At 40.9% G+C, this 18,767-nt stretch overlaps 1 protein-coding gene, 1 long non-coding RNA gene and 1 pseudogene across 4 annotated transcripts; all 3 read right to left on the bottom strand.

Moving 5' to 3' along the window:
* Positions 1-488: 488 nt before the first annotated feature.
* On the bottom strand, positions 489-3,368 carry LOC115663879 (serpin-ZX). The gene is made up of 2 exons (XM_030585861.2): positions 2,906-3,368; positions 489-1,451 (listed from the first exon to the last, which is right to left on the bottom strand). The coding sequence occupies exons 1-2, from the start codon at positions 3,293-3,295 to the stop codon at positions 669-671; spliced, it is 1,173 nt and encodes a 390-aa protein (XP_030441721.1). The 5' UTR covers positions 3,296-3,368; the 3' UTR covers positions 489-668.
* Positions 3,369-4,912: 1,544 nt separating this feature from the next.
* LOC115663878 (uncharacterized) lies at positions 4,913-8,249 on the bottom strand. 3 transcript variants are annotated; one of them, XR_008818824.1, is made up of 4 exons: positions 7,888-8,249; positions 5,503-6,946; positions 5,338-5,398; positions 4,913-5,232 (listed from the first exon to the last, which is right to left on the bottom strand). It is a non-coding gene; the product is annotated as an uncharacterized LOC115663878 (long non-coding RNA). The 3 variants fall into 3 exon arrangements; XR_008818823.1 differs by having other exon boundaries at positions 4,913-5,398; XR_008818825.1 differs by lacking the exon at positions 5,338-5,398.
* A 4,683-nt stretch (positions 8,250-12,932) lies between these two features.
* On the bottom strand, positions 12,933-18,627 carry LOC115663882 (serpin-ZX-like; annotated as a pseudogene).
* Positions 18,628-18,767: the final 140 nt, after the last annotated feature.

Genomic DNA, 18,767 nt, shown 5'->3' with positions numbered 1-18,767 from the left:
CCGGAAGAGATTTTCAACCGGCAAATCTCATTTCTTTTTTTGTGGAGCTTTTACTCCTCGAACGTTCATTTTTTGTAAAAATATATAATTGTTAAAGCAATGTCACCCTGGTTGCAGGTGGATTCTCGGAGGCCATGCATATTGTATAATGCTGCCGAATGAAGAGTAATGGAGAGCATTTGCATCCAGACCAGACTCGCCCTCCGTGACAAATGACTTCAACGCATGGTGTTCCTTTCTTTTGATAGGGATGGGGTATACGGTTTACGCTAAGTCAAGTCATACAAATGAAGGCGAAAGAGAGAATCCAAGATGCGGAAGTACACGTATTCAAGCTGATTTGGGATGCATTCGATTTTGAACACGCAAATCTCAAATGTGTTTATAGGCATACACTTACAGATCAAAAGAAAAATTCAGATGATCAAGAACTAGATGCAATATTGACGATACTTTTATTAAGAAAATAAATACAAGTGGCAAAGAGATGGGAAGACATACACTCCATGAACATGTGATGATAATTGATACAATACAATAAGATATTGCCTCCTCTCTATCGTGCATCGACAAATTAACGCAGCAAAACATATGCAATATAAACCATACAACCTCTCGTGTTAGTTCCTATATAGTTAGGAATACTAATGCTCTCGTTCGGTGCATGATCAGCCGTCTAGCGGATTGAGCACCTGACCCACAAACAACACCGTGCCAGTCATATCCTCTCTCACCATGAACAGGAACGGGTGATCGGCAACAAAGTCTATCTTCTCTGAAAAAGCCAAACCCCTCAGCTTAATAACCCCAGCAGAAGCGGCGGCTGCTTCTGTTCCTTCTTCGTTAACTTCAATGAAGGATTTGTGAAAGATGCTCGAGACATAGAGATTCTTGCCCTCGAGAGAGTCCACCATCTCCGTTAATCCTCCTTCACCCGAAAATGGCAATACCAATCCCAACTTCTTCAGATCTTCTGAAGCTTCAAACCCAAAGGATATCTTGAATCTCGGGATTCGGAATTCCCCCACTTCCACTTTGTTGTAAGGAAGATGGCGATTCAGAAAGCCAGATTCAGAACCGACTTTCTCCACAAGAGCTAGGAGTCCATCTCTTGCATCTGGAAGAAATAAGTACATTGAAAAGTGACGCTTGTCCTCCCCTTGCTTATAAGGAAGTCCCAAGACTTTAAAACCGTCGTAAGCCCCAAGGATCTGCTTGTTCTTACTAGTCATGAAGGGAACTTGAACAGAATTCCCATTGAGAAGGAAAAAGTCATTGTCCTTTGTCTTCGAAGGGTCAAACTTGTCATTCCAAGCACCCCTGAAGTAAAGGGCATTCGCAAAAATGAGTCGGGTTGAACCGTCGACTGAGCCAGCCGGGAGAACCTCCTTTATGAGCCCACTGGTCTCCTTCTCAGCCCACGTATTAACCTCGCTAGTCACCTCAACAGCCTAATGTTTCTTCTAATCAGTACATAGAATACTAGATGACACAAAAAGCGAGCAGCTAAAGCCAATTGTTGAACAAATAGAAAGGACAGTCATGTAAGAACTTAGAAAAGATTGCAGTTCAATTGAAATCCGAGCCATTTAAGGAAGGATGAAAGTTACGGGTCAATACTAAAGTTAATTAGCACAGAATCACATTCTCAACCATGACTTAAGAAAGAACAAAAGCATCAGTTTCACAACTTAAATAGTACAGAGGAACCATTGATATAGAAAATTAGGCAACAAAGGAACATTAGAGAACCAAGAAAATAATTGGGACGAAAAACAAGGGTAACCCCGTCAGCAAAGAAATCCCCACAAAAAAGGGTCACCCTATGTTTCTGTAACTCCATGCACCAGCAAAGTGAAAGACTGATATTCAAATAAAGGACTACTGAAAGTCCTACCAAAGGCAACATACTAGTAATCATGGTGCATATCGAGAGTCTGACTAGTCGAAATTGCACTAGAAGTATTTGACTACAAAAGATGTTCTTTAACATGTTGATTGCATGATAAGTCAGTTCTCCAAGATCCTTAAGTTAGCAGTGCGTGGAATCCAGTAGCAAAAGCTGCAAAACTAATCTCCAATTACATTTTCCAGAAACATCTACAATGACACATCTCACTCTAGTCTACAGCCATACTGAAATTGCTTGATCATGACAAGTATGCAAATAACCAATTAGATATAACGGTGTAAGCTACGGTTGGGGATCGCACAGCTAGAGGGCAATGTATTCTGCAATATCTATGCTTAATCATTAAGATTTCTCTATATTTATATGATCTATGGTTATGGTAAGAACTAAGAAGTGCACAGGAGCCAGATGCAATATCAATATTGCCTCCGCTACAAACGCCCATGCAGTTAATCTGTGGAAAATCAGTACACTGACGATGAATGGGAAGGTGAGGAGGGTAAGACTTGTTGCGCTAGCAAATTACATTCCCGGAACATAAAGATACGTCTTTAACATGCTTATAATATGACAGAGAATAGGAGATCCTTGTAAATGCACGAACAGGGCAAAATCGAGGTCCCTTCCAACTTGATAGCTTCAAATAACATCATCTAAAGCGCTAATCAAGTAAATTTTGCACGATTTTTTGGGAGAACCAATTGACCGACGCATCTAGATTGAACTTTTTTCATTTGAAGCTTACCAAGACTTGGTGACTATTCATCAATTTACCCTTTTTATGTTCATCATGTAGGCCTCTAACACAAGGTTACAATGAGCTCAATCTAGGGGATTTACATATTGGTTGTGCATGTTTGGAGTATAGTTCACACCCAGAAGAAATCCAAAGCAAGCCAACAATAAAGAGCTAATGCCTTGACCAGACCAAAGAAACCAAGAAAGCCGCACACCTGTTCGACCCAAAAAACAGGAAAAGAGGCAAGAACTAACCTTGGTTTTGAAATCAGCTAGGTTAGTGGCCGCCTTATAAGACGCGTCCACCACCTGTTTGAAAGAAGGCCTGAGAGGCAACGACTTATCGATCCAAACGCCGTTCGCGAAAGACAGCTTCGGCCCGCCGGCGCCACCGCCGTCGGCGAGCACGACGGCGACGAGCTGGGAAGCTAAGGAGTTGAGGTGGTCGGCGGACTTGGCCCTGAGGAAAGAGAGGAGCTGGTCCTGGGTGGGCCCCGCGGAGCCGGCGGCGATCAGGCCGAGCACGACGTGGATGGAGAGTGGGGAGAAGACGAGGTTGGAGTCCTTGGCCCGGGTCGAGAGGAGCTGCTTGGAGATGGCGAGGGCGACGTCGGTCTGGTCGGCGATCGATTCACGGAGGTCCATTTTTTCTCGGCAGCTGTGTGTGAACGCGAGAAGAAACGCGACTTCTCTGGTTGCGAGCGAGAGAGAAAAAAAGAGAGAAAGGTCGAAGAATAAGTGCGACCGACGCATTGCGGTGGCACCATCTTGTGCTTTCCGAGAATCTGCACGGCATTTGCGTCGCGGTCTCCCTCTCGGGCTTAGAATGGGTTTCTGCACGATGGCCCATCTTTGTTCGGACCAGGAGGCCCCTGTGGGATCTGCTCGCAGGTTGTATCTGTCTATGGGCCGAGGGAACTTGACGGAAGAATCGAAACAAGTCCATGCCACAAGCCAGTTGTGCTGTGTCACGTAACCCATGTTAATCGGAGAATCGGTCAGAAGAAATCAGAACCGGGGATCGACAACGCGATCGCACTGCTACTGATACGACGAGTCGATGAGTATGAATGGATACTTCTTGGCTTTTGCTACGAAAGCTGTTGCTCCTTCACTTGGACGCTCTTTGAGATGAAAACGGAGAATGGTTAGCTCAGCTACGTTCTACTCTTAAACGAGGAACAGAGTTTACTTGTTTGAGGGTTTTGTGATCCTTGACCCCGGGATTTGTATCTCAACCAGTCTCTGAAAATGCCCAGAAGTATCCATCTAAGAGTAAAAAATTTTTGTGCAGCAGGCCTTTTCCCCTCTTTTACAAGTCAGTCCCGGGACTTCAAAGCCGTCGTAGACGTTGATGAGACGGGGCTCGCACTGAGATTCCGTCGGGAAGGGAAAAAGTCGTGGTCCTCTGTCGGCGGCTCTCCGAACAGGTCCGTACCAAGAGGCCTCGAAGTAGCGCGCATTAGCGAAAGTAAGCCGAGCTTCGCTGTTGACCGGCACTACAAAAAAATATGATTTTTGCGACGAAAAATTTGCAAAAATCGGAAAAAAATTCGTCGCAAAATTTATCGCAAATAATTCGTCGCAAAATCCATCGCAAAGTTCGTCGCAAATAATTCGTCGCAAAAATCGTCGCAAAATCCATCGCAAAGTTCGTCGCAAATAATTCGTCGCAAAAATCGTCGCAAAAATCGTCGCAAAATCCGTCGCAAAATTCGTTGCAAAATTCGTGGCAAAATCCGTCGCAAATTTCGTGGCAAAATTCGTCGCAAATCGAATTTGCGACGAATTTTGCGACGGAAAAAATTCCGTCGCTACTAGGTCGTCGCAAATAATTCGTCGCAAAAATCGTCTCAAAATCCGTCGCAAAATTCGTGGCAAAATCCGTCGCAAATTTCGTGACAAAATTCGTCGCAAAATTAGCCACGAACTTTATTCGTCGCAAATTAGCCACGAACTTTATTCGTCGCAAAATTCGTCGCTAAAATTGCCACCAAATTTTTTTACTTTTGCCATGAACATTATTCATGAACAAATTTAGCGACGATTTTTTATTAATTCTTTAACGACGAACTCTGCAACGAATATCGTTTAGGGACGAAATTAGCGACGAAATTTTAATTTTGCAACGAACTTTTGTAATTTGTGATCGTACGATAAAATCATTTATTTTATTTTTTTGATTTTAAACCTAATTAAAAGAAAAATTAATTTTTGGAATTTATATTTAACATTGATTAAACACTTAATAACATCAAAATATTATAATAATATGAAAATGAAATACATTCATCTACATTTTCCACAAGAATGACATAAATATTTTTCTTTATAGTACACATAATGAGAGAATAAATAATCTTGCACAATAACTAATCTTTGCACAATAAATAATGACGACAGAAATGAATCAAAAAATAATATCCTGCTTTTAGCGACAACACCCATCATATAACTACTGAACAAAGACACAGTCCATGTGAGATGCTCACTTCCTGCTCCAGTTTTAACAAATGCCGGTTGAAATGTTGCTGCAACCTCTCATTTGCATAACTTATGCAGAATTGCTCAAAGCTGTTCTTCTACAAAACATAAATTGTCTGGAATTAGACACAAAATTAGTGACATTGTTTCCACATTAAATGTTAATATATTCAGCTTCTAAAGGATACATAATGACTGTACACGGCATAGATTGTGAGGATATGAAAAGTGCAAGGCGTTCATGGCTCAATGTGAATGATATACCTGCATGTACATGAATATTGGATCTAAGCAAGCTTACAAACTCAAAAGCACATTAATAGCAGACATCGAGTTAAGTCTTTAAGAGAAAGCCTCGAAGCCATTACCTGCAAGGATGATTACAAGAGCTGTTGTCCAAAAACTTCCATAAAACCACAAGAAGACAGTGCCACAAAGTGCAAGCAGCAAAAGTGCAGCGGCAAACCCCACAAAAATACCCACAAGAACATCATTGCACCTGAATGAATGCAAACTTCAGTCAGTAAAAAGGAATGCAGCAGAAGCAAAAAGTGCTTAATAGAGTTATTCTGAACATTTCAGAAAGAGCAACTGAGGAATGAATTCTAGGAACATAGACAAAAGAGGATGTGTATCTTACTAGATAAAATCCAGCAACAATACCGTGTGGCTCCAAGGAGTTTGGAAGTGACAACAGGTAATACTCTATGCTTATTTTGATTTCTTCTACTTTGACAGGAAGAAGGAGGAGTTGCACATATTTATAAGCTCAGTTCAGGATGAAATATTGACATACAAACATGAATGGATCCAGGGTAACAGGTCATGTCAGGATGGGAAAGGATAACTTGAACCAGCAATACAATAGGAAGTCAATAAAAGTAGCTTGTGAAGTGATGAGTGACTTTTCGACCTAAAAGGAAAAAAGTGATGAGTGACTTACCGAGACCACAAGAAACTTTACCATGCCGACCATAGCGATAGCTGAGAAAATTCCACACCATATGATAGAAAAGAAAGATGTAGTCCCCATATGTAGGAAAGAATCGATTCCCCTAAGAGTGCAATCCAACCAAATCATTGATAAGAGAAACATTATGTTCCCAAAGTATACAAGCCATTTCAAAACAACCTGGTAGGCCAGCTCAATCTTCACTTTGACATAGTCACGAGCCTTTAGTATGTCACCTTTTAAATTAATGACAAAAGGTCTTTGTGACTCTAGCCACTCTCCAGCTGCCTTTAGGACACACAAAACTGATCTTCTCACATTTCTAACAACTAAATTGTCAAATATGTGGACATTTTCTATTAGATTTGTTATATGCCCATTCAGCTTGCAGCCCAGGCCACCTTTTCGGCTATTTTGACAATTATTATCACAATGTAGTCCACCTTGTTCTCTCTCGTGGGACATGCCCATAGGAGATGCATTTTGAATATAATCCCCTGAAGATTCCCCAGACAGAACTGGGTGCTCTAATCCCTGAGCTGCATCTGTCCCTTGTTTATCCATACTCATTAGTTTCCCAGTTCCTTGACTCATGCTCTCAGCCGACACGTTGCTCGAGTGATGACTGTTCACAGTTGTCTCTTTAGGAGGAATCTTCACGTCAGCAGCTTGTCTTCTTTCTTGATGTGTTTCTGAACCCTTCTTTTTGCCATTCTGTGAGGAACGACTAACCCCATTCTTCTGCTGATTGCCCTTCCTAGCCATGAGTCAATATCCTAGGAGATTCTTCCTGGGTTAGGATACCAAGTTAATACATCCCCATCAATCAAAGTTGGCTTGCCATGCTGATAAGTGTTTTACTGCCATACCATCACCCATATTAAAACAGATGTCAGAGCTTATCTACCATCATTTAGGAAAAATAAGATGCCAACCTCGTTGACAGAGCACACTCCACAACTTCAAGAAAAGCTTGGTCAAGAAGTTTATGCACCTAAAATCGTAATTTATACCTTCCAAAGAGATGCATTTTACAAACTGTAAAGACCTAAAAACACAGTAACATTGTTTTTTATTTTTTAATTTCAACGCAGTAGCTTCTAGTTATAATTACAAAAAAGCAAGGGAAAAAAAATCAAAGGTGCTAGAAGTTTTGAGAAATCCATGGTCTAAACCCTCCAAAATCACTTGAAGCAGGGGGGAGCCAATTCCAAACTGAATTACAGGTCAGAACGACTTCACCAAGCAAGCTCTGTTACCAAAGGCGACTCAACAGTCACTTAGCATAACAAAAGTTGCAAGCTTCCGCTATTTAACCAATACTCCTCTGGGAACCACAGACATAGGTAAGAACTTTCAACGGAATCGAACTGAACACATTCCCAAGTAAAGAAAAGTGTAAATTCAAGACCCAACAACCAAAAAGTTTACTTCCCCGAGAGCATTGCAAAAGCTCCGAATTTGAACACTCAGCCCAGTAATTCAGCTAACAGAACCCCGCTGGATACGAAAATCAAAAGCCAAGCAACACCACTGTCGCACCCAGAAACATCGCTTGAAATTCAGCACACAACACTGGCACTAAAATCACGAATTACAACACCAGAACCCCCTTTACCCCAAACTACACCCGAAACAGTCGAGAACGAGCAGGAACGCAGCTAGAATCGAGCAATCAGGCACCCGAGAGAACGGGAGGAGCACGCAATCAAACGAACGAGCCGGGAATCGGGTGCAAGAATCACGGAACGCGACGACCCCATCCAGCGAACACCAACCGGAACACCCAAAGGGGAAGTACCTCGAGGCCAGCTCGGCGGCGCCGCCCCCCAATTCGGACGAGGGAGGGAGGGGGGCGAGGGAAACACGGGGGGGCGAGGGAACCCGAAGGGACGCGGGGCCCAGCTGCTGCTGCTCCTCCTCCTCCTCCGCGGCGGCGCGTCCTCTCCACCATCATCGAAGCTGCGGTGCGAGGGGTAGGTTCTATATCTAGCGAGGGGTACAGCGAGTGCAGATCTGATCGAGAGACGAAAGAGGGAGAGGCAGGGAGAACAGCGAGTGCAGGGAGGATCTGAGGAATCAGCAGAGAGAGAGAAGAGAATGGCGGGTGAGGGCGGGCAAATTGGAAGTGAGGGCAGGGAACGCGAAATTTTGCGACGGACAACTTTTTCCGACGGACTTCTTCTTTGTCCGTTGCAAATTAGTGATGGACAACTTTGTCCGTCGCTAATTTTAGTGTACGGACTTTTTTTTTCGTCGCTAAATTCAGCGACGGACTTCTTTGTCCGTCGCAAATTAGCGACGGAATTTTTTTTCTGTTGCTAATTTTAGCGACGGACCAAAATGTTCGTCGCTAATTTTCCAAGGCTCAATTTATTTTTTATAGTGTAATTTTGTGATGGATTTTAGTCCGTGCCTGATTAGCCACGGATTTACCCACGAAAATAAAAAATAGTCGGGAAAGTGAAGCAAGAGTTTATTTTCGTCGTTAAATCCGTGGCTAATTAGCTACGGATTTAGCGACGACATTTTAAAAATAATTAACAAATTCAATTTTTTTGCAAAAATAAAAAAGAGAAATAAAAAATAATTAAGAAATTCGATTTTTTTAAAATAAAAATATTTAAAAATTCTTTTATTTTTTTGATCTAAAATAAAGTCATGAGATTGAAATCATTTTCCAATGAAATCCAAACATCAGAAAACGATTTCCATCATATATCACCAAACGAATGAAAACTAAACGTATTCATGGAAAATGATTTTCCGAAAAACACTTTCCTTTATCATTAAGTTTTCCGCAAAATAAACGTACCCTTAGAGTGATTACCAACTATTTTCGATCAAGTTACTAACTAGTTTTATGTTACCTTCTTGTATTTGGTTTTCTATTTTGAAATGACCGACTTTTCTTATCTCTAACAAAAATACATTTCTAATTTTCTACCAGCTTTGAATTTACCTTCTATTACATGAAATTATCAACTTTTTTGTGTGCCTCATTAACTTTTGCCCAATTAAGTTACCAATTAGTTTTGGATTGTCAACTCTAATTTGAGTTGCTTACCCATTTGGTTTTTTAACTTACCAATTTTTATATTGAGTCATGCTTCTTTTTGCATGACTTACTAATCCCATTTTACGATTTAATACCAATTAATTTTCTATTACTAACTGTTATTTTACTTAATTACTAACATTTATTTGATTTTTTCGTCGCTAAATCCGCGACGGATTTTTTTTTCCGTCGCAAATTTGAGTCGGATTTTTTTCCCGGCGCAAATTTGTGACGGATTTTTTTTTCCATCGCAAATTTGCGACGGATTTTTTTTTCCGTCGCAAATTTGGGTCCGATTTTTTTTCCGTCGCTAATTTGCGACGGATTTTGCTTCCGTTGCTAATTTGCGATGAATTTTGATTTCGTGGAAAATTAAGTCGCAAATTAGCGACGAATAATTTTCGTCTCTAATTTGCGACGGGAAAATAAATCCGTCGCAAATTAGCGACGAAAAATTCCCCGTCGCAAATTTTCGTGGCAAAATCCATGTTTTTTTATAGTGCGGGCTGGGAGAGAGGAGCTCCTTGTGCAGGCCATTTGCCTCTTTCTCGACCTAGGATTCACTTCGCGCCTCGCCTCATCAGCCTCGACACGGTCATTACCAGTAATACGTCGTATCGAATGGCGTACTACATAAATTCTTCTTGGATAACAGTTTGAATGCAAGCAAACATCCAGCATACAATGTTATAATGTCAATAATGTGATCCCACATTCGGTTTATTATTTCCACACTCAGTTAATTTCATTAACCTTTATTGTCCACGTTATGTTGCTGCGTGATAATTGTCCATTAAATTGTGACCGCCTAAAAGACACGACTTCTTGATGGAAGAAGTCGTATGAAAGGGGGTGAATGGATATAAAGGGGTCTTCTAAGCCAAACCTCTCATTATTAGAAAACACACATTCACGTTCAAGAGAGCAATTGGCTAGAAATACCCTTCACTGACCGTTCGACGCTTGACGACTCATGTTATCAATCAAACTTCATCAATGTCTGGAGGTTAGTACAGACTTATTCACGTTTCCACATTCGATCTTGATTATGCATAAGTTTTGTTCATCCATATATAATCGGGTCTTCTGTCCCTTTAGTATTATCTAACATACAAAGGCAAATTAATATTAGTTGATACTAGTTCTTGGCTTTGTTTACTCCCCAGACCGACAAGAAACTACATGCAAACATCATATAATGAAAAAGAAACATTAATTAGAGATAAAATTAACTATATAACCATCAGTTTTATGATACATATGTGATCAGTTTCACTTATAAATTTCATGATAAGACACCGAATCCTTTTGCAGTATTGAAATTATTCATATAACTTCATAAGAAGTAACGTAAGAATTTTGGATGTATCCTGGATAATCTAAAATTCATAACTTTTTTATGAGTTAACAGAAATTTATTAGATCTTGAAAAGCAACTAACTTTTTTTTTAGGGCCAATACACATTAATTAGTTACCATGCATGAACATCTTCATTTATCAAAGATCTGCTCTCCATAGACACTATCTTGATCAATACTTAATATAGAAGGAAAAAAATCATATTTAATGAGTCGCATAAGTGACGATAGGATGTAATTATTTGTTTTACATTGAATTTCTCATTAACTTTACTTGTAATCTTTATACTTTAATGATTTTCTCTCAAATCATATATTAATGTGAGTATCATCATTGATGGTTGATATACTCGTCCTTCGTGTTTTGAATTAGAAAGTGATTTTTTAAAGTAATCGAAAGTGGCTTTTTCGCCATGACGAGGAAACTAACTTGAATATGTAAATTGTCGAGCTCTTAATATAAACCCAAAAACTTAAAGGGTCAAGTACGATATGACCAACCTAAAGAGTTGGATATGTGATTAGTACATAATTCACATAATTCATGCATATGCATCGGTTCCATAACCAATAAACTAAGAGCCCGTTTGGCAAGTTATCAAATAGTGAAAATTTCTGTTCTTTTGTTCCCAGAATCAGTTTGGGAACAGAAATCTGTTTGTTAAAATTTTTGTGCACGGATACAAATTTGCAAAAAATTGTTCCCAGAATAAGTTTTGAAACAGAATTAAGAAGCAAAAAAAAGTAGCTTCTTGATTCTGAGAACAATAATCAGAATTGGAAAAGAAATTATTTTTTTTTGTTCTTCTTCTTTCCCATTCTTTATGTTCTTCTTCATTCTCCAGCCACTAGCGACTAGTAACATAGGCGAAGGCTGGCGCGGCCCTCGCGGCCTAGGCAAGGATCGCCCTCTTTGGCCTTTTCCGGCCCTTGCCTGAGTCGGTGAGGGCCGCCCTTGAGGCTCGCAGCCTAGGCGAGGGCGGTGGCGAAAATCCAACCCTCGCCAGATCCGACGAGAGCGACCCTTGCCCAGGCCGCGAGGGTCCAGCCCTCGCCCTCGCCGGCCCCGGCCTATGGCCGGCGACCAGGCCATAGCCGATAAGGAGGAGAAGAAAAAAAAAAGAAAAAGAAATATTTAAATATTTAAAAATATTATTAATAAAAAGAAATTTTATGCAGTTACCAAATGAATTTCTGTTCTTTTTCTATTCCGGGAATGGAAATTTTAAATCGTTACCAAATGCCTTCAAATGCTCGAAATCAATTTCCGGACACAGAATAAAAAAGAATCATTTCTAAGCAGAATTAGTTCTCGAGTACAGAATTGTTGCCATGCGCACCGTAACCGAAGAACTTCTCACTTCTTTAACTTGAGCTTCAAGCTATGCAACCAATCTGAAGAAGCACTTAACCTAATTGAGAGACAGTGGAGATTGTTGTTTTGTCTGTATCAGCAGTTGAAGCTCTCTCTCTCTCTCTCTCTCTCTCTCTCTCTCTCTCTCTCTCTCTCTCTCTCTCTCTCTCTCTCATAGTGGGGAAGACCGAAGAGAAGCTGATGCTTGGGACAACTACATGCGGTTTTTGACTTTGTCTCCGCAAAGCAACTTAAGAACATTAAAATATGATTAACATAGATAAGTGCCACGAGATAAAACATGTTAAAAAGTATAATTCGCATGACAGCTTTGCAAAGGAGTTGCATAATTTGGGATGACCATGAAAAACTTTGTGCCTTGTACAAGAGTCCGAAAAACTGCGGTAGTACAACCAGTGATACAGTGCCCTCACCAGCAATAGTAATTCGAGAGCACTTAAAACTTTCTATCGTATGTCTTCTGACTACTACCGCGCTCTTGCATTACCGCAACAATCAGTCATGGCAGTAAACCGGGCATTCTCAACAGTTCCTGAGATTGGACCTATTGAGCTAGAATAGAGGATGTCGCAATCTTTTGAGGTCTTGCGGCAATATATGTGTTCAAGCTGATTATTCGTACAGTTGTGCAAAGAGAAAGTGAGAATTCAAGGTCTTGTGGCAATATATGTGTTCAAGCTGATTTGGGATATTTAATTTTGAACACGCAAAGTTCCAACGTATTAATATGCACTGATTCTTAGAGGTCGAAATAAAATTGTATTGATTAAGAACTATAAACGATATTCGAGATACTTTTATTAGGAAAAATAATACAAAAGCCGCAAAGCTGAAGTCCAAGTCTAGTCATCAACAAATAAATATTTATCAGAAGATTCCGATTTAGCAATCAGAGTTATCCTTCAAAGAAAAAACATTTTATCCCTTCGAACTGAACATTAGTTAATTCAACTCAACCATCAAATAAAGAGTTCGGCACCGTACAAGTCATTGGTATAGGGATAGGAAGACCGTAGGTGTCCATGAACATTTGATAATAATTCATTCGACGCAATAAGGTTAGCGTTTTGTAATTGTGTATTAATAGATTAATGCATTAGACATGCAATAAACCATACAACCTCTCATGTTAGTTCATATCTATTTGGAATACAAATGCTCTTAGTTGACATATGATCAGCCGGCTAGTGGATTGAGCACCTAACCCAGAAATAGAATCGTTCCGGTCATGTCCTCTCTCACCAGGAACAGGAATGGGTGGTCAGCCACAAAGTCTATCTTCTCCGGTAAACTCTTCAGCATAATACCCCCAGCAGAAGCGGCGGCTGCTTCTGTTCCTTCTTCGTTAACTTCGATGAAGGATTTATGAAATATGCTCGAGACATAGAGACTTCGGCCTTCAGGAGAGTCCACCATCTCCGTTAATCCTCCTTTGCCTGAAAACGGCAATACCAATCCCAACATCTTCAGATCTTTTGAAGTTTCGAACCCAAAGGATATCTTGAATCTCGGGATTCGAAATTCCCCACACTTCCACTTGTTTGTGAGGAAGATGGCAATCCAGGAAGGTAGATTCAGAGTTGACTTTCTCCACGAGAGCTGGGAGTCCACCCCTCGCATCTGGGAGAAATAAGTACATTGAAAAGTGACGCTTGTCCTCCCCTTGCTTATAAGGAAGTCCCAAGACTTTAAAACCCTCACACGCCTTGGCATTCTGCTTCTTCTCACTAGTCATGAAGGGAACTCAAACAGAACTCCCACTGAGAAGGAAAAAGTGGTCGTCCTTTGTTTTTGAAGAGTCGAACTTGTTAGTCCAAGCACCTTTGAAGTAGAGGGCATTCGCGAAAATGAGTCGGGTTGTTCCGTCAACTGAGCCAGCCGGAAGAACCTCCTTTATAAGGCCACTGGTCTCCTTCTTAGCCCACTCATTAACCTCGCTGGTCACCTTAACAGCCTGTGAGTTATTCTGATCAGAACATAGAGTATCATGTAATACAAAAAGCAGGCAACTAACGCCATTGTATTAACAAATAGAAAGTACTGCCGTATATGAACTTCAAAAAGATTGGAGTTCAACTGAAAATCGAGCTGTTTAGATAAGGATGTAAGTTACAAGTCAATACTGGAGTTAACTAGCATAGAACAACATTCTTAACCAAGACTCAAGAAAGAATAAAATCATCGGTTTCACAGCTTAACATAGTATAGACAGACTATTTATATTAAAAAGTTAGGCAAAAAAAGAAAAAAAAGATCAGAGAACCAAGAAAATAATTGGTACGCAAAAAAAGGGTCTGGCCATCCGCAAAGAAATCGCTACAGAAAAGGGTCGCACTATATTTGTATAACTCCATGCACCGACAAAGTGAAATGCTGATATTCCAATAGATGACCGCTAAAAGTCCTGCCAAAGGCAACATACGAGTATTCATACCACATGATCTGCCAGTCTGACTAGTCGAAATTGCAACTGATTTGAAGTATTCAACAACACAAGATGTTATTTAACAAGGCGATTGCATAATTAGTCAGTCCTCCAAGATTTTTGAGTTAAGCCCGGTGAGAAAACCATTAGTAGAAGCTGCAGAGCTAATCTCCAAAAATATTTTCCAAAAACACCTATAATGTCACATCTCACTCCAGTCTACAGCCATACTAAAATCGCTTGATCATGACAAGTATGCAAATACCTAATTAGAAATACCTGAGCTACCTACGTTTGGGGATGACACAGCTGGGGGCCATGCAGTCTCCAAAAGCTATGCTTAAATTTCTTTTCCTAATGAGGTCATTTCGAGTTCTCTACATTTATATGATCTATGGCTATGGCAGGAAGTGCAGAGTAGCCAGATGCAATGGCAATACTTGCCTCTGCTACGAATGCTCATTTAGTCAATCTGTGGAAACTCGGTGCATTGATGAAAAATGGGAAAGTTGGGAGTGTAAAGTGTAAAGTATGAGTTTTAAAGGTCAAAAAGTCAAAGGGAAAAAGGAAAAGAAAAGAGAAGAAAAAGTTTGAAAAGTCAAAAAGAATAAAAAGAAGTATTATAAAAGGGGAAAAATGAGACCATCGGCTGAGAGAAGCGAGAGCTCACCGAGAAGAAGAAAGAGAGGAAAGAAAGAAGAAAGAAGGGAGAAAGAAAGGGTTTTTGCACGTGCTCGCCACAGGAGTCTCGCCAAGCCGGAGTTCGTTCGTATCGCCACGCTCGGTAAGTATTCGCGCCCATTGTTCGTTCAATCGGAATATTTTTCGGGGTTAGGGCTTATATTTTGGAGTTATGAGTTATTCGAGCGGCGAAGTCTGATTTTTGAGTCGTTGAGCTGTGAATATATATAGAATTGGTAGTTTAGGGTGCTGCAAGGCTGTGAGATCTTACGGAACTCGATTTGGACTTTCGGTTTGCCAGATATGAATTTTTGAAGTTCAGCGCGTGCAATGAACAGTGCGCGACAAGAGGTTTTTAGGCTGATTTTCGTTCGTTTTTGGCTCGATTTTGGGACGGCCAAGTTGGGGCTTTTGTAATACTCTGAACTGGCTTTCTTTTGACTATAAGTTTGCTAGGATCAGAGTTCGATGGAGAAAGTTATGGCGCGATCGAGTTTCGCGTTCAAGTTTTACGTTGCGGACGGTTTGGATAATCGGTTTGGATGAGCAATTTGTGAACGCCTTTGAGTTGTCCTGTTAGCATTTAAGCATCGTTTGGCCGTTTTGTAGTTATCGTAGTATTTTACTTGGTTTTGACGTCGATTCTCGTTTAATTGTTAGGGTTACGAGATAGTCGGTTCGAATGAGCGTCGTTGTGTGATTTTTGAGGATTCCAGGTGAGTGGTGCTATCTCTTCTTCGGTTTTGTAAAACCCATGCCTTGAAATATATATAGAACTTAAAATAGTATTGTTATTGCATAAAAGTTCGGATCGGGCATTTACTACCCTGTTGATTATTTGAAATGTTATGGTAAAGCATTTCTAGAATGGCTTATATATTGATTATCGTGAAATGAATTGAGAAAATTCTTTATGAAAAGAATTCTTTTGTTGAAGGTTATACATATTGATTTATGAAGAATTATGAAATGGTTATGGAAACATATTATGAAATGTGTCGTGAAAGTTTATATATATGTATTGTCTTGTGAAGCTGGTTTATGAATGATTTGAGAAATGGTATGAGAAAATAGCGGATGGGCTATGTTGTGAAAAGTTAATTGTTTGGTTGTTTATGAGATTGATTTGTAGATTGGATTTCTGGTATTGGAAAATGATTGTTTGATGCTCAATATCGCTATGAGCCCACTGAGGGGCTTGAGGGTATGCATACCGGGTTTAGGATATTCTTCTGGGCCGAGCCACCGGCTTTGTAGGTGGAGACCTTGCCAAGGGGGGAATCTTGGTAGCCTTGTCACAGGGCTTTGTGTCGTGACCATGGTTAAATATTGAGCAATAAATTGGTCGATGGAATGGACCATCGATGTGTGATGTGATATGAGATTAGCCAATGGAATGGACCATCGGCATGTGCTTTTGATGAGATTCATTAATGGAATAGACCATTGATGTGTGATTTGAGATTAGTCAATGGAATGGACCATTGATGTGGTTTTTATAGAGATTGATCAATGGACTTGACCATTGATAGTTTGAATTGTGATGATGGATTTAAACGTATATTTGGGACTTGTATAAAGCTTTGATGAAATAAAATAACTCGTATTTGATTGATATATATATTATATCTTTGGATTGAAGTACGAGTTTCTGGTATGGCTTTATGTATACATGCATAGTGGTTGCTCGATCTGCTTAGAAGAGATACGCACTGCTTACTGAGCTGTGGTTGCTCACCCCTCTCTTTCCCCAATCTTTTCAGGTTCCTTGGTTAGTAGCCAATAGAGCGAGAGCGATGTCGTTGGGACTTTTTGGGAGTCGGATTCCTTGTGGTTTGAGGCTGCGTCCTTCGGGTGGAAGGACGGCCGTGTCATCCCTCATCTTGGTAGGTTTTGGGGTGTGACATAAAGCTTGTTGCACTAGCGATTTGCCTTCTGGGAGCATGAAGTTTACGTCTTCAATATGCTTAAAAATATGATAGGGATAAGGAAATCTCCGTAAACACACTGCAGCTGGTTTAGAGGGCACGACCGAGGTCCCTTCTAAGTTGATAGTTTCAAGCATAATCATCTAAAGCCTTGATTAAGTGAATTTTATATGATCGTTCAGGTGAATCAATTGAACGACGTATCTCGATCCAACTTTTTCCTTTTGAAGCTCATCAACGGATTATTACGAGATTGTGCGACTATTAGCTTGCAAAACAAGACCTTTACCCTTTTATGTTAATCATGTAGGCCTCTAACCACGAGTTACAATGAGCTCAAATTAGGGGATTCTCATATTGGTTGTGCAAAGTCTGGAGCATATTTCACACCCAAAAGAAATCCAAAGCAAGCAGACAAGAAAGAGCAAATGCCTTAACCAGACCAGGTGTTCCGTTCCAGGAGCTTTGGTTTTAACAAGTCAACCAATTACAAGCAGTATTTCACTTCCTGAACCGAAGAAAAATTAGAAGAGGAAGTGATTTTCGAGAGTGTTTTCATGGATAAAACATACACTCACATGTCAATGCACGGAAGAGCGTTAAACCCATGAAACAGCAAGTGGGTAGAACACCTACTTGCTTATAATAACTAAGCGCGGTCACTCAACCTCTCACCAACATCTGACCAAAGAATTCAAGAAAGCCCACACGTATTCGACCCGAAGAAAGAAACAGAAAAAGAGCAAGAACTAACCTTGGTTTTGAAATCAGCAAGATTAGTAGCCGCCTTATAAGACGCGTCCACCATCTGTTTGAAAGAAGGCCTGAGAGGCAACGACTTATCGATCCAAACGCCATTCGCAAAAGACAGCTTGGGCCCGCCCACGGCGCTGCCGTCGGCCAGCACGATGGCGACGAGCTGAGAGGAGCTGGTCCTGGGTGGGCCCCGTGGAGCCGGCGGCGATCAGGCTGAGCATGACGTGGATGGAGAGGGGAGAGAAGACGAGGTTGGCGTCCTTGGCCCGGGTCAAGAGGAGATGCTTCGAGAGGGAAAGAGCGACGCTGGTCTGGTCGGCTATCGATTCTCTCAGGTCCATTTTTTTGGGAGCTGGACCGGGTTTGGAGGAAGTCTTTCCCATGAGAAGTAGCTCACTGGTTGCCTTGTAAAGAGTACTGCAGAGCCACTCTATAGAAGTGAACCTAGACCTGCAACTTATGCACCAACTACTATATTCAAGTTAAAGAGAAAGAAAGAGTGAGGAATCGAATCTCTGCTTAATGCGTCGGAGAGAGGTGAAGAGTAACTGTGATTGACGCATTGCGTGGCACCATCTTGTGCTTGAGAATCAGCACCGCAGCAGTTAGCATATTGAAAAGATGAGCTCAACTTCATGTTTCTCAAAAGAAAGAGATCCTTCATCGGTCTTTATTCCACACTCACTGATCTCTCAGCAACAGGATCAAGATAACACTCAGGAACATAACAGTGCTGGAATCTTTCTCCATGATCAAGAACAAAAACGGGTGGTCGGCCATGAAGTCGACTTTTGTTAATTACGACAAAAAAAGGGGCAGCACCTAACGTCAAAAGATCAGCTGAAGCTGCCGACTGCTTCGGTTCCTCTTTTGTTGACTTCGATGAAGCATTTGTGGAATATATATGCAAGACAAAGAGATTCCGCTCCTCCACTGGCTTTACCATCTCCATTGAGCCCCCTTCTTTGCGGTCGAAGGGCAATTCCAATCCCAGCTCCTGCAGAGCCCCCGAGGCTTTGACCCTAAGGATATTTTACGCTTTGATTCTGAAATTGCGCACGTCGAATGACCAGAGTGGGAGATAGCATATAAAGACTCG

Source organism: Syzygium oleosum, unplaced genomic scaffold (genome assembly GCF_021117445.2).
Source record: "Syzygium oleosum isolate NSW1041296 unplaced genomic scaffold, Sole_v2.1 Sole_v2.22, whole genome shotgun sequence".
Taxonomy (NCBI): domain Eukaryota; kingdom Viridiplantae; phylum Streptophyta; class Magnoliopsida; order Myrtales; family Myrtaceae; genus Syzygium; species Syzygium oleosum.
Note: the sequence above shows the minus strand (reverse complement) of the source record. Positions and strands in the feature narration are given on the sequence as shown.